Below are 16,651 nucleotides of genomic sequence, written 5' to 3' on the forward strand. Positions count from 1 at the left end.
GTGGTCCAATAACTAAAATAGAAATGCTGTGGGGTTTCCTCATATACAATTGACACTAATTAAAAAAAGTTTTGCCTTATTTTAAAAATGAAGTACTGTAATGCTGGATTTAATTTTTCCCTAGGTATGATAAACATAGACAGATTCTTGAATTACAGCTACAAAACGACACATTCAGGATTACTTCTGATTTCTCTCCAGAAAAGGAAAGGAATGGTGCTTGCCTGCAGGCTAAATTGATAGATCTACAGGTAATTACTGAAAATATTATTTGTCTGGTTATCTCTTTAGTTAGAAAATAATACCACCGCTGGGTGGCACCTGTGGCTCAAAGGAGTAGGGTGCCAGCCCCATATACCGGAGATGACGGGTTCAAACCTGCCCCAGCCAAAAACTGCCAAGAAATAAATAAATAAAATAAAATAAAATAACCATGGGTGTAGGCATCGCCATTTTTGTTGAGATCACATATGCTAAATGTTTCCAAGGAACTCTCTTTGTTGGCTTACATTTCTAATGTCATCTTATTCCAGAAAGTGATTTGCTTTCAAGTACCAAACCCAGGGAAGACTTTAATTCAGGGACCAAATTTGTTGCCTTATTCTAATCTGGAACTCCAGATATTGTGGCTTGAAAAGGGCATTTTTTTGTTTGTATGTTTCTGTTTGTTTTGTGGGGGGGTAGGGGCTTCAAATAAATTGGTCAAAAACATGTTGAAGGGCTATTAACTTGATCTCAGTTGCTCCAAAACTGACAAACCAGTGACTCTGAGTATTTGCTTGAGTCATTTGTTCGATAAGATTGTCACCCTGTCTAAAAAGTACAGTATACCAGTTGTTGACTATCTGATGCTGGGCACTAAGGGGCAGACAGTGAGGGTGTTTTTGCTCTAAATGATGGGTCATTTTCCTTCAGAGGAAGTATTTCTGTTGACTCAGGAGCAAGAGAAAAAACTGTTAGTGGTGGGCACATACATCATAAGCTCTGCAAATAAGTCTTGTTTTCATTTTGAGGACAGTCTGTGCATGGCAGTGTGGCCTTCTTACAGCATGCTTGTGAGTACGTGAGTGCCAACCCTCACAGGTGAAAGAAAGGGCTATGGGCAGGTCCTGCTTCATCCTTGCAATTTTTCTGGTTTCCTTGTTTCATTATGCCAGGTCTCATCACATTCTACTATCTGGCTCCTCCGTATTTTTCATCTGATAAGCAAAATTTATGTGTGAAAAACCCCTCTTGTTCAAATGATGGATTTAGCATGTTTTGTCCCAATTAAGAAACTATCTGGAGACCTTTTCCCAGTGACTCAATAATGAGCTGGTTAGAAAGTTGTACTAATCTTTGGAGAAAGTGAAGATCAAATCATACTACTAATATCTCCATAGAATTCGATACCAGTGCCTTTAAAAAAAAATGAAACACTGAGCCACAGGCACCGGCCCCATATACCAAGGGTGGCGGGTTCAAACCCGACCCCGGCTGAACTGCAACCAAAAAATAGCCGGGCGTTGTGGCGGGCACCTGTAGTCCCAGCTGCTCGGGAGGCTGAGGCAGGAGAATCGCGGAAGCCCAAGGGCTGGAGGTTGCTGTGACTCCTGTGAAATCATGGCACTCTACCGAGGGCGGTACAGTGAGACTCTGTCTCTACAAAAAAAAGAAAAAAAAAGAAACACTAAATAAGGAGGTAGAATAGTATGACATTATAGGCATTAATTATAGAGTATACATTAATTTCATTCATTTCTTGTTCATTTAGAATTTTGATTCACTCCAATTTTCTTTTAGAAGGTGATAAAGATTTACTATATAGAAAAATTAGAATATCTGTTCTTATATCTATATCTTTCTAAATTGTAATCTGTGTTTCTACTTCAGAAGAAGGGAGTTTTGTCTTGGCGCCCATAGCTCATTGGTTAGGGAGCCTGCTAGATACACCGGAGCTAGCTGGTTCGAACCTGGCCCAGGGCTGTTAAACAACAATGACAACAACAACAACAACAAAATAGCGGGGCCTGTGGCAGGCACCTATAGTCCTAGCTACTTGGGAGGCTGAGGCAAGAGAATCACTTTAGCTCAAGAGTTTGAGGTTGCTGTGAACTGTGATGCCACAGCACTCTACTGAGGGCAATATAGTGAGACTGTCTCAAAAAAATAAAAAAAAAAAAAAGAAGGGAGTTTGGATGCCATTGACAGCCTTACCATCAGCAGCCTCGACTTCATTAAATAGGTTCTCTCAGAGCATAGTTACTGTCATCATTGCCTAAAGCAGTGTTTTTCAACATTTTTATCTCAGGGCACACTTGAACCTATAGTTAAACTTCCGGGGCACACTTAAATTATGTTGATCAAAAAAAAGGGAGTAAAAAAAAGAATGTACCTGCTGTGCTTTGAACTTCTTTTGAAAATAATTTAATTAATAATCTTAAAAAAAATTTATGGCATACCTAAGATCCACATCAGTTGAAAATCACTGCCTTAAAGCACAGTTCACTTGTAAGTTGTTGGAAGCGGGGTGCGGGGGGATATATATATATATTTATGTGTGTGTAAAAAGAATGTTTATGAAGTGGCTCCTACATAAAGTCCCAGCCCTGGTAATCACAAGGTAAAGATTTTAAAATGATTTTTGTGTAACACATTGTATTTGTTGTCATAGACGATAATTGTCTCATTTTGTAAGAATTGTACCTATTAACCCATTAACTGATAAATTAATTTATGTGTTTCATCTAGCTCTTACAAAATGAAACTGAAACGTGTTGGAAAGCATTTGAAATCACTTCACTGAAGTTAGAAAATCTTGTGAGTGACAAAAAGAAGCCTTTTATGGTTAAAGAAAGAAAGAGTTTAAAGGGAAAGGAAAGAGAGTTTCAGATGGCACTTAATACCAGGTAAAATTCTGAGATACTTTTTAGTTTTTATTTTATTTTATACCTTTTTATTTTATTTTATTTTTGAGACAAGAGTCTCACTCTGTTACCCTGGGTAGAGTCCATGCCCTCATCAGAGCTCATAGTAACCTAAAACTCCTGGATTCAAGCAATCTTTATGCCTCAGGCACCACCACAAGGCCTGGCTAAGTTTTCCATTTTTGTTAGATGTGGAGTCTCTTATTAGGCTAGTCTCAAACACCTGAGCTCAAGCAATCCTCCTGCGTTGGCCTCCCAGGGTGTAGGATTACAGGCGTGAGCCACCATGCCTGGTCCATGAATTTAATAAATTTACGAAATTTTAAAATTTCTCTTTTAAGCAAGGCTATTACTAAACTAAGTGTGCTATTTTATTTAAATGCCACAGCAACCTTAAGAGAGGTTACCATTCTGACTGCTATTTTTCTGATAAGGCATATGATACTCAGGGAGGTTAAATAATGTAGGCCACACTGGTAACTAGAGACTTCAGTGGGTCTTAAGGTCTGGCAGGCTCCTAAGGCCCCTAGAGAAGCCTACCTTTCCCTCTGTCTCCTCTTGGACATGAATCTTGCCAAGTCACATAACCTTTCTGGGCATGCTGAATAGAGAGTTCTGTCATTACCCCATATCCAGAGGCCATATATCTCCAGTACACATTTCCTGTTTCACATGGGAAGAAATTAAGACTCAGAGTCTACATGTCACCTACCCATACTTGCACATTTCAGCATATTACTGGTATAATTGAACCTCACTGTATTTCCATATTGCAAATTCTTCCATAATTATAATAAAATAACCATATGGATTCTTAGTCATCAAAATGAAGTTAGATTACATTAAAAAATTTTATTTCATAGGAAAGGAAAAGATTTGACATATTTTACAATTTTCCATTCAGTGTGATATCTCTTAAAACTATTAAGAACACTTGGAGGCTTGGCACCTGTAGCTCAGTGGCTAGGGTACTGGCCACATACACTAGAGCTGGCTGGTTCAAATCCAGCCCAGGCCTGCCAAACAACAATGACAACTACAACCAAAAAGTGGCCAGGTGTTGTAGGGGGCACCTGTAGTCCCAGCTACTTGGGAGGCTGAGGTAAGAGAATCGCTTAAGCCCAAGAGTTTGAGGTTGCTCTGTGACACTATGGCACTCCACTAAGGGTGCCATAGTGAGACTCTGTCTCAAAAAATAAAAATGCTTGGATATTGGGATACTTTTGAGAGTAAAAGAAGAAATCATTAATAATGATCTATACATAGGATTATATATTTTTATTCTGTAATTATATTCTTGGTTAAATAATGGTGTTAATATATTCTATAGGATACAATTCTGCTGTATTCTCCCCTCATGTCTGGTTGGTTTTTTACCCAGAATGAAGTCTTTGGAGACTGCACTACAGATTGTATTACCAGTGGAGAGTGAGTTACACCTTCTCTGTGGCTCAGACTTGCCCCCAAGTGAAGTGACTGTCCAGGAATTTTATCTCATTGATGCTGAAGGCCTTTATCAAAACCTGAGGGTAAGCATAAGTTCTCACAGTGTATTTACAGAATGACCCATTCTTCAGAGATTTATAGATATTTATGAATCATTAGTTATTCATCATAGTATAGAATTAGAATATGAGCCACGACTGAAAAATCTTCAGTAATTTAGACTTCTTATTTATTTCTCAACTTTTTAATTCCTTACAAATTTGGAGGTGGATACCATGTAGTAAATAATGGAGCATTTTCTTTGAATTCCAAAATGCTTTATTTATGAATGCCTTCTTCAATGACTGAATTAGTAAATATCATACTAGGCTTGTCTAGTTAGATAAGCATATTATATAATTTTCTTATGCCAAATCTCATCTTAATCCAAGGTATCTGTTTTATTTTTCAAATTATAAAACAGTTCTCAGCAGTTCACTCTCTAATTTTCTTTGAAGCAGTAGATTTCTATACTTATTTTCTTTGGGAGATTGAAACATCAGGAAGGGTATCAGATAATGAAACTATGGGGCCGTTTCATTCGTAATTCAAATGCTTCCTTACGCTGCAACTGTCAGCTTTGGTTAAATTCAGAAGCATTTTCCTAGATCAAATCTAGTCAGGTAATTTGGAGTTAGTTTCTGATGCACGGTCTCTCTTCTTCCTGCATGAGTCTTTTTAGCTTTTTTTACTTTTATTTTAGAATATTCAAGATTCCATAGCGGAGCAGATTGAAATATGCAACAATTTAGGAGAGTCAGGCAACTTTGTGTTGAAGGAATTACATCCCCTGGATGTGCATGCAGTGCAGGAGATTATACTGAAATGCAAAACACGACTTGAAGAAATGAACTATAAGGTGCAGACTACTGAAGATGTCCTCAAGGCGCTGGAGGATTTTCTGGGGTCTCTCAGAATGTCTCAACTCTCTGCTGAACTTGTTCCAGGCCATTCAGCCTCAGGTACACAGGCGACATCAGAAAATACTTTAACGGTAAAAAATAAAGCAGAAGAAATCCAACAGATGAAAGACAATGCCAGACACTTGGACGAACATTTGAAGATGCTTGATATGAGCTTGAAAGACGCTGCATGGGGTAAAGACACCTCCTGTGAGAAACTTTCTGATGCTGTGTCAATACAGTTATTGGAGACACATGGTGTGAGGGAGGGACTCGCTGAGGAACATGAGTTGTTAGAGGCTTGCATTACCAAAAATGATGAACTCCTTAAAAATATTGAAGATGTGCAAAGTCAGATCAGTAAGATTGGTCTTAAGGATCCTACAGCTCCAGCTGTGAAACATCGGTAGGTTTCTGTATCTTTACATACCTGTTAGGTGACACAGTCCTTCCCACATCTGTTTGCTTCTGGCCCATCCCTCTCTACTCAGCACTCAGTGTGTGCTTCTGTGGATTTTCCAAGCAGGCATTTTTTTTTTGTTGATATTGTACCTTAACAAAATGGTGTATTATTTTTTTTCTCTTTAAACTGTGTCTTCTTGTGGACAAAGGAGGTGAAGTCAGAGGTGCATAAAGCACCACACATGAGTTACTTCACAGTCCCCTGTTCCTCTGTGTGTTTACTGTGGAGTCGCCTGGCAAACTCCACCCCTCTGATGTTAAAGAACCGGGTGGGAGGGGGAGAAGATGTATCTGCCACATCTGTGCCCGCATCTCCCTTAGTTATTTGCCACCCCTTCTCCTGGCAGGATTAGGGTGGGGTCTGAGTAGGAGAACAAAAGACTGAATTGAAGAGGCAAGCTAAGGTTAGTGTTGATTCTGGAGTCTGAGCAGAATCAGGGTAGACTGAGGTTGGTGACCTCCCGTATACGCGCTGCTATTTTAATTCCAGCATCCAGAATGGTGTGAAAGTTGAAGGTTAGTGAGAACACTGCTGTGAACTCTTCTCTTCTTGCTAAATCTCTCCCACCTTCTGTCCCCTCTTCTACCCCACCCCTAGTTCCTCAGGCTTGGTGGTCTCTTGAGGGGTCGTTAGCTGGCCAAGACCCTCAGTTCCACTAAGCGTACCCTCCCTCTAAAATCTCCCCTTGACCTCATCCCAGTGAGACTTTTGTTCCTGAAGTGTCCCAGTTCTTAATGAGATGTTACACTAATTATTAATTTAGTTATTGCTTTAATAAATTTTAATGATATATTCATAGATAATAAAGGCAAACTCATAAATTAAAAACCATATGTTAATAATAATTTAATTGTTAATTTAATTATTAATAGAAAAACATATATAGTGTGCCAGGCACTGTTTTAGATATTGGGAATTTAGCAGTTTACAAAATAGATGAAGGTTCTTGCCCCTCTTAGAGCTTATTTTTTAGTGAGAGGAGCAGGATACTTAGCATGTCTGGTGGTGATGAAAACCATGGACAAAAACTAAGGGAGCAAGGAGGGAGGTGACCTTGGCATCAGATGAGAGCAAGCCACCTGTCTACCTGGAGGAGGAGCTGTCTGGGCTGAGGCAGCAGTAGGTACCAAGGTCAGGTGCATTGGAAGAGAAGGTGCAGCAGGGGCAGAGACAAATTGGGCAGATGTGTCTTAGCTCATGCAGGGACTTGTGGGCATGTGGTGACTTTGGTTTGTCCTTTGAGTGACATGGGAAGTCACTGGAGGAGTCCAAGCAGAGGGAAGTGATGTGGTTTTCGTCATCATGGCTTCTCTCTGGCTAGTGTGTTGAGAGTGGACCGTAAGGGTCAAGGGAGACACGTGCATCTGGTTTGACCTATTGCGGTGATTGGGGTAAAGGAGATGGTGGCACGGGCTGGGGGAGGTGGAGAGAAAGGCTGCTCCTCTGTGTGTATATTGAAGAAAGGGTCCAGAAGATTTGTTGATGTATTGGACGCAAAGCATAAAAGGAAGATTAGAGTTAAAAAAGCTTCCCAGGTTTGAGGTGAGCAGTCAGAAGAATGGACTTGCCATTAAAGTGAAGAGAGAAAGACTGGAGTGATTTGGGTACTGGCTGAAAAAACCATCAGGAGTGCTCAGTTTTAGAAAAGATAGGCTTGACATACTTATTTGACACTAAGTAGTGCTGTCGGTAAGACATAAAAATAGATGGTGTCAGGAGAGAGGTCTGGGCAGATGAGAGTTTTTCTCATTTTCTCACAGCTGTTTAAAGCCATAAAGCTGGATTGCAGGGGCGTGAGTTCAGACAGGTGAGGAGAAGTCCAAGTCAGAGGTCCACGTCGTAGCTGTTGCTGGGGCTTTCCATGCTGAGAGACCAGGGAAGTGAGGAGGAGCCAGTGTATGAGGAAAGAAATCATGAGAATCCCGCGGCCTCGGGAGAAGGCATTTCCACAAGGAGGAGTGACCGACTGTGTCCTGTGACACCCACCAGGGACACAAGGTGAAGATTGAGAATGGAACGAGGTTATTGCCATGTGCAGGTTATTAGAGGTGTTGACGGGAGCAGTTTGGTGGAGCAGCAGGGAGTGAAATCCACCTAGGAGGAGGGAAGTCGAGGAAGTAAGCACTTTAGACTTAGATAAATGGAGGCAGTCCCTCTGGGATTAGTCCACCCTTGGCTAAATGACTCCTTTTTTTTTGATATGGGAGAGATTTTGTGCATAGCACAGAGTGCAGAATTTCCCTGGCTTTTTCCTTCTTCTGAGGCTGTCGCAGGAGCACTGCAGCTCGGATCATCCATCCACCTCCTCCTCACCTGTCCTGCCCGCTTCCCCACACATACGCACACATACCTTTTTCTCCCTTGCTTTTCTCTTATATGCATAACATGTGCCATTTACATGTGTGTTCATCATAGAAAAAATTATTGCTCATGGTTCCGTGTATTTGTTATGTTTATCAAAAACACCAAATTAGTATTCTGGAAATACTAAGTATTAGTATTCTGGAAATGCTAAGAGCTTCCTAATGTCTGTAATAAAAATGTGTAATTTTGGCATGACCCTTTTATGGAGACGAATGAAAGTTCATTAGCTCCCCAAGTTACCCATAGTTGTGTTGAATCAAACTGGTTAACAGTTGGCTATCAAACTGTTCTCATTCATAATCAAGGAAAATATCATTAATCAAACTGGATAAGGATCTGGATGAATATGAAGAAGAGAAGACACAATTACAAGAAATAGCCAAATCTCTTCCACATTTCAAAGATGGCAGAGAAAAATCCTTGAATCAGCAGTGCCAAAATACAGTGCTTCTGTGGGAGAATACAAAAGCGTCCATCACTGAAAGGTAAGGAAAAAATGCTCCTCCTGAATCTGAAAAAGTGCCTGTAGCACAATTAAGTTTTTTTTTATTAATATGAAATCATAGCTGTGTACATTAATGCGATCATGGGGCACCATACACAGATTTTATAAACAGTTTGACACATTTTCATCACACTGGTTAACATAGTCTTCCTGGCATTTTCTTTCTTTTTTTTTTTTTTTATTGTTGGGGATTCATTGAGGGTACGATAAGCCAGGTTACACTGATTGCAATTGTTAGGTAGAGTCCCTCTTGCAATCATGTCTTGCCCCCATAAAGTGTGACACACACCAAGGCCCCACCGCCCTCCCTCCGTCCCTCTTTCTGCTTCCCCCCCTATAACCTTAATTGTCATTAATTGTCTTCATATCAAAATTGAGTACATAGGATTCATGCTTCTCCATTCTTGTGATGCTTTACTAAGAATAATGTCTTCCACTTCCATCCAGGTTAATACGAAGGATGTAAAGTCTCCATTTTTTTCATGGCTGAATAGTATTCCATGGTATACATATACCACAGCTTGTTACTTCCTGGCATTTTCTTAGTTATTGTATTAAGACAATTATATTCCAAATTTACTAAGTTTCACATGTACCCTTGTAAGATGCACCACAGATATAATCCCACCAATCACCCTCCCTCTGCCAATTGTCCCCCCTCGCGCTCCCCCTTCCCCCTATTCTTAGGTTATAACTGGGTAATAGCTTTTATATGAAAGCCATAAATTAGTTTCCTAGTAGGGCTGAGTACATTGGATACTTTTTCTTCCATTCTTGAGATACTTTACTAAGAAGAGTATGTTCCAGCTCCATCCATGTAAACATGAAAGAGGTAAAGTCTCCATCTTTCTTTAAGGCTGCATAATATTCCATGGTGTACATATACCACAATTTATTAATGCATTCATGGCACAATGGGCACTTGGGCTTTTTCCGTGACTTAGCAATTCTGAATTGTGCTGCAATAAACATTCTGGCGCAAATATCTTTGTTATAATGTGATTTTTGGTCTTCTGGATATATACTTAGTAGAGGAATTATAGGATTGAATGGCAGATCTATTTTTAGATCTCTAAGTGTTCTCCAAACATCTTTCCAAAAGGAATGTGTTAATTTGCATTCCCACCAGCAGTGTAGAAGTGTTCCCTTTTTTCCACACCCATGCCAACATCTCTGTCTTGGGATTTTGTGATATGGGCTAATCTTATTGGAGTTAGATGGTATCTCAAGGTAGTTTTGATTAGCATTTCTCTGGTGATTAAAGATGATGAGCATTTTTTCATATGTCTGTAGGCCGTGCGCCTGTCTTCTTCAGAGAAGTTTCTCTTCAAGTCTCTTGCCCCGCGTGCGATGGGATCACTTGTTCTTTTCTTGTTTATACGTTTGCGTTCTCTGTGGATTCTGGTTATTAAACCTTTGTCTGAGACATAACCTGCAAATATCTTCTCCCATTCTGAGGGCTGTCTGCTTGCTTTACTTAGTGTGCACTTGGCTGTGCAGAAGATTTTTAGTTTGATCAGGTCCCAGTAGTGTATTTTGAAGCTGCTTCAATTGCCCGGGGGGTCTTCCTCATAAAATACTTTTCCAGACCAATTTCTTCAAGGGTTTTCCCTGTACTCTCTTCTAGTATTTTTATAGTTTCATGTCTTAAGTTTAAATCTTTAATCCAGTGAGAGCCTATCTTAGTTAATGGTGAAAGGTGTGGGTCTAGTTTCAGTCTTCTACAGGATGCCAGCCAGTTCACATTTGTTAAATAGGGAATCTTTTCCCCAATGGATGTTTTTAATTGGCTTCTCAAAGATCAAATAACGGTAAGTAGCTGGCTGGGTTCATCTCTTGGTTCTCTATCCTGTTCCAAACATCTACTTCTCTGTTTTTGTGCCAGTACCATGCTGTTTTGATCCCTATCGATTTATAGTATAGTCTGAGGTCTGGTAGCGTAATTCCTCCTGCTTTGTTTTTATTACTGAGTAATGTCTAGGCTATTCGAGGTTTTCTTCTGATTCCATATAAAACGAAGTATTATTTTTTCAAGGTCTTTAAAGTATGACAATGGAGCTTTAATAGGAATTGCATTAAAATTGTATATTGCTTTGGGTAGTATGGATATTTTAACAATGTTGATTCTTCCCAGCCATGAGCATGGTATGTTTTTCCATTTGTTAACGTTTTCAGTTATTTCTTTTCTTAGAGTTTCATAGTTCTCTTTATAGAGATCTTTCACGACCTTTGTTAGATAAATTCCCAAATATTTCATCTTCTTTGGCACTACTGTGAATGGAATAGAGTCCTTAACTGTTTTTTCAGCTTGGCTACTGATTTATGAATGTTGATTTTGTAACCTGAGACACTGCCGTATTCCTTGGTCACTTCTAAGAGTTTTGTAGTAGAATCCCTGGTGTTTTCCAGATATACAATCATATCATCTGTGAGGAGCGAAAGTTTGACCTCTTCTGACCCTATGTGGATACCCTTGATCGCCTTTTCTTCCCTAATTGCGATGGCTAAAACTTCCATTACAATGTAAAGAGCAGTGGAGACAATTGGCAGCCTTGTCTGGTTCCTGATCTGAGTGGAAGTGATTTCAATTTACTCCATTCAATATGATATTGGCTGTCATTTTGCTGTAGATGGCCTCTATCAGTTTAAGAAATGTCCCTTCTATACCAATTTTCTTAAGTGTTCTGATCATGAAGGGATGCTGGATATTATCAGAAGTTTTTTCTGCATCAATTGAGAAAATCATATGGTCTTTGTTTTTTAATTTGTTTATGTATTGAATTATACTTATAGATTTACGTATATTAAATCCAGCCTTGAGACCCTGGGATAAAACCGACTTGATCATGATGTATAATTTTTTTGATGTGTTGCTGCATTCTGTTTGTTAGGATCTTGTTGAATATTTTTGCATCTATATTCATTAGTGATATTGGTCTATAATTTTCTTTTCTTGTTGGGACTTTTCCTGCATTAGGGATCAGTGTGATGTTTGCTTCATAGAAGGTGTTGAGTAGTCTTCCTTCTTTTTCTACATTTTGGAACAGGTTGAGTAATATAGGTACTAGTTCCTCTTTAAAGGTTTGGTAGAATTCTTTTGTGAAGCCATCTGGTCCTGGGCTTTTCTTTTTAGGGAGGTTTCGTATGGTTGATGCTATTTCAGAACCTGATATTGGCCTGTTCAACATTTCCACTTGATTCTGGTTAAGTCTTGGAAGGTGACGTGCTTCCAAGTATTGGTCAATTTCCTTCACATTTTCATATTTCTGAGAATAAAGTTTTTTGTTATATTCATTAAGGATTTTTTTAATTTCTGAGGAAATTTCATCTTTGTCATTTCTGATTGACATTTCTTTTTTTCCTGGTTAGGTTAGCCAAAGGTTTATCTATTTTATTGACCTTTTCAAAAAACAAACTTTTTGATTTATTGATCTGTTGTATACTTCTTTTGTTTTCAATTTCATTTAATTCTGCTCTAATTTTGGTTATTTCTTTTCTTCTACTGGGTTTGGGGTTGGAATGTTCTTCCTTTTGCAGTTGCTTGAGATGTCTCATTAAGTTGTTAACTTCGTCTCTTTCCGTTCTCTTGAGGGAGGCTTGCAGTGCTATAAATTTCCCTCTGAGGACTGCTTTTGCGGTATCCCAGAGGTTCTGATAATTTGTGTCTTCATTGTCGCTTTGTTCCAAAAATTTGGCAATTTCCTTCTTGATCTCATCTCTGACCCAGCTATCATTCAGCATAAGGTTATTTAACTTCCATGTTTTTGTATGAGTATGCAGGTTCCTGTTACTGAGTTCAACTTTTATTCCATGGTGGTCCGAGAGGATGCAAGGAATAATTTCTATTCCTTTAAATTTACTGAGGTTAGACTTGTGACCTAAAATGTGATCGATTTTGGAGTATATTCCGTGGGCTGATGAGAAGTATGTGTATTCAGGTTTTTTGGGATAAAATGTTCTGTAGATGTCTGTTAAATCCAAATGTTGGATGGTTAGGTTTAAATCTAAGATTTCTTTGCTCAGCTTCTTATTGGAGGATCTATCCAACACTGCCAAAGGAGTGTTGAAATCTCCGACTATTATGGAGCTGGAGGAAATCAAGTTGCTCATGTCTGTTACAGTTTCTCTTATAAATGAGGTGCATTCTGGTTGGGTGCATAAATATTCATAATTGAAATCTCATCATATTGAGTATTACCCTTAACAAATATGAAGTGACCATTCTTATCCTTCCTTAATTTCGTTGGTTTAAAGACTACTGTGTCTGCAAATAGAATTGCAATGCCTGCTTTTTCTGGCTACCATTTCCCTGAAATATGGACGACCATTCTTTCACCCTGAGTCTATATTTATCTTTTAAGGTAAGATGTGACTCTTGTATGTAGCAAATATCTGGCCTAAGTTTTTGTATTCAGTCAGCTATCCTGTGCCTCTTTAGAGGACAGTTTATGCCGTTCACTTTAATAGGGGATATTGATAAGTCTGCTAACATTTTGGGTATTGAGTTTTTCGAAAGTCCAGTGGACATTTTTTTTTTTTTTTTTTTGTGGAGACAGAGTCTCACTGTACCACCCTCGGGTAGAGTGCCGTGGCGTCACACGGCTCACAGCAACCTCCAACTCCTGGGCTTATGCAATTCTCTTGCCTCAGCCTCCCTAGCAGCTGGGACTACAGGCGCCCGCCACAACGCCCGGCTATTTTTTGTTGCAGTTTGGCCGGGGCTGGGTTTGACCCCGCCACCCTCGGCATATGGGGCCGGCGCCCTACTCACTGAGCCACAGGCGCCGCCCCCAGTGGACATTTTTAATCCTTTCACCACTGTGGAAGTTGGAGTTTGATCAAAAGTTTCTGAGTGAGTTTACTTTTGTGGTAGAGGATTGGGCTGGTCATTATGGAGGATATGTCTGAAAATATCCTGAAGAGCTGGTTGGGTTATGGCAAATTTCTTCAACATATGAATGTCATTAAAGTATTTAATTTCTCCATCATAAGTGAAACTCAGTTTAGCTGGATACAGGATCCGGGGCTGAAAGTTATTTTGTTTTAGGAGATTAAAAGTCGATGACCATCCTCTTCTGGCTTGAAAAGTTTCAGCAGAGAGATCTGCAGTCATTCTAATATTCTTCCCTTTATAGGTAATGGATTTCTTACATCTGGCTGCTTTCAGAATTTTCTCTTTCATATTAACACTAGTGAAGTTAATTATGATATGTCTGGGGGATGTCTTATTCAGATTGAGTCGTGTTGGGGTTCTGAAACTGTCTGCTATCTGAATTTCAGAATCTCTTGGCATATCTGGAAAATTCTCTTTCATAATTTCATGGAGAAGGCCCTCTGTGCCTGTCGAGGCCACTTCAGCACTTTCAGGGATTCCAATGAGGCGGATATAAGCCTTCTTTGCATTATCCCAGAGCTCTTTGAGAGAATGATCCATTTTTGCCTCTCCATTTCTCTTCTTCTTTGAGAGTTTGGGAGCGTTCAAAACCTTTGTCTTCAGTGTCAGAAATTCTTTCTTGTGCTTGCTCCACTCTGTTACTGAGGGATTCTACTGTGTTTTTCTGATCTTTGAGGGCTGCAAATTCTTGCTTCAGTGCATCAAAATCATTGGCGGTTTTGTCTTTAAATTCGTTCAATTCTTGAGACAACGTTTGAATTTCTCCTCGAATTTCTAATTCTGACTTTTGAATCGCTCTTCAAATTTCTACTTCCAAATTTTCCTCCATTCTATTAATCTTGCTTACAATCCAAATTCTGAATTCTATTTCTGACATCTCGGCCAGCTGTTTAAGTTTGATCTATTCTGGTTATTCGTGTTACCAGAGTTTTTCTGCTGATTCTGCCCCATGATTATTTTACACCGTTTGACTTTACCCCTGAAGCTTTGTTGAGGACCCGTAGAGTGCTACGGCCTGAGAAACTGGGGACCTATTTGCTGTGGTGGAGCTAAGTGGTTCTGTCTTGTTTTCAGCTGGTCTCTGTTCAACCCTAGTGAAACAGTTACTCTGGGTTGAAGTCTCAGCTGTTGAGAAATACCAGCAATTAAGTCACCCCGCCCCCGACAGGCAACAATTGGAAAAGGAAAATCAAACCTTTCTACAACCACACACCCAGTGCACCACTTGAATAGTCCTCATGCACACTGGAATAGTCCTCAGGCGATTGGCTCAGTTCAAAAGGTCCAAATCAATTGTCTCAGTCAGCACCTGTCTCAGGTGTGAGAGTTTCAAAAGTATGGGAACTGGATCACAGTGGTCTAGTGACAACTCAAATATGACTTGCTCCAGAGCTCCGTGAAATCAGGAGGACCCACCCAGCAAATAGAGTAGTCTGGGAAGGTTGATGCCTCCTTCCCCACCTTGCACCTCTGTCACACCCAGTCACTGATAGCCCCGCAGGGCTGTGACTCAGTTGCCTCCCGTGGGCAGATACTCCAGTGGTTTGCACCTGCCTGAATCACAAGGAAATCTGTTTCTGCTGAGCCAGGCCACTGCTCTCTGCCTCTATCCAGCCAGGGGTGGTGAGGCCTGACAACCTTGGGTGCTTGATGGAGGCTGGGGTTGTTCACTCAGTTCCAGTCCCACCCCTGATTGATGTTACTGACAGAACAGAACAACTTTGTGGGAATTTGTTTCTGTCCCTTCTGAATTCCTCTGCAGAAGAGAAGCTGTTTTGAGTTTCCAGAACCTGTGCCTCAGGCCCTGTCTTTACTCCTGTAGGTTTGTATTCGTAGCATGGTCAGCTCTTGCCTCCTGCCTTCCTTTGTCTGTAGGCTGATGATCTCCTGAGGGCCAGGTGCGTCTTAGGCTCAGTGAAGCAGTCCTCTGGGTCACCCCCACCCTGGGAATTTCCCGGCTCTGCCCATGTGTTTTCTAGTCCCCATGCTCCACCCAGGCTGGTACCGCCACAGGCAAACCCTTTACTCACGAGGCCTGTGTTTTAGTCCAAGATCTGTTCCGCGGTGGTTGCCATCTGAAAAGATGCATGGCCTCCTCTGGTTGCCCAAGGAGACAGGGGTTGTGGCTTCAGAATATCCGGGGATGGGCTGTATTGTTGCCAAAAGTGGCTGCTGCTCTGTGCCTCGGGGCAGTGCCGCTCCAGTGTGGTTCCTTCTCAGTCTACTGTCATCTCCTCACTCCCGTACCGCAGAATCAGCACTGACCAGGTGCAGTCCAGGCCCTGTTAACACCCCTCGAGAAATCACCCAAGAATCTGAACGCCTGGGGGACAGGCCTCCAGACCTCAGAGTGAGAGTGGAAGGGAGTGCTGGGAGCTCAGAATTGCAGGTTGAAACACCAAACTTGTTGAGACCAACTGAGCAAATGAACAGATAAAAAGGCTACCAGACACACAAGCCCACAGATGCACAAACAATCAGAAACACATAGACATACAGACAACAACAAAAAACTACAATAAAAATAATGATAATCATAAAATAATTGAGAGAAAAAAGGGTAAGAAACATACAAACAAAACAAACAAACAAAAAACCCTCTAGAAATCTGATGTTAGCACTCTCAGAAACCGTAGGAAGGGAAGAAGAGGAAGAGAGAAAGGAGAAAAAAAAGTGGTGTTCATAGAAAAGTTAAAAAAGAAGAAAGAAAACATTAAAAATAGAAAAAATAAAAAGCCACAAAAATATTATTCTTGTATATATGTAGAAATATACATCTATGTATATGACATAGGGATCAACTTTTGTAGGAATACATTTATAATGCAATATACTTTCTGGACACTAGGTGGCGCTGTGACTGGTTCCCAGGCTTATACCTGATTCACAGTTTATACTGTTACCACAGTAACCACCCTACCTGGTCAGCTGTTCTGTTCCAGACAGCACTCCTATCTGACCGTCCAACTCAGTGCAGGTGTCCACACTTCACAAATATTTCCACTCTGCTCCTGCATTCTCTGGCAAACTGGCAACTGCATTTGGGTGTGGGGGAGGGAGCTGGCTGCCTCAGGTCTTGCTGCTGCTGCAGCTCGTGGAAAACTTATACTCAGTTTTTGTGGCTCAGAGTGT

The 16,651-nt window shown here is 40.5% G+C and overlaps 1 protein-coding gene across 4 annotated transcripts in view; it reads left to right on the forward strand.

Annotated features, from left to right (window-relative positions):
- SYNE2 (spectrin repeat containing nuclear envelope protein 2) overlaps window positions 1-16,651 on the forward strand; it is a 424,477-nt gene that overhangs the window by 178,311 nt on the left and 229,515 nt on the right. For all 4 annotated transcript variants that reach the window (XM_053601260.1, XM_053601261.1, XM_053601264.1 and 1 more), the window contains exons 27-31: window positions 125-251; window positions 2,731-2,888; window positions 4,288-4,435; window positions 5,095-5,699; window positions 8,426-8,605. In XM_053601260.1, the coding sequence (XP_053457235.1) occupies window positions 125-251; window positions 2,731-2,888; window positions 4,288-4,435; window positions 5,095-5,699; window positions 8,426-8,605 (1,218 nt within the window). The remainder of the gene's footprint in view (window positions 1-124; window positions 252-2,730; window positions 2,889-4,287; window positions 4,436-5,094; window positions 5,700-8,425; window positions 8,606-16,651) is intronic.

This window comes from Nycticebus coucang, chromosome 9, assembly GCF_027406575.1.
Source record: "Nycticebus coucang isolate mNycCou1 chromosome 9, mNycCou1.pri, whole genome shotgun sequence".
NCBI classification, from domain to species: Eukaryota; Metazoa; Chordata; class Mammalia; order Primates; family Lorisidae; genus Nycticebus; species Nycticebus coucang.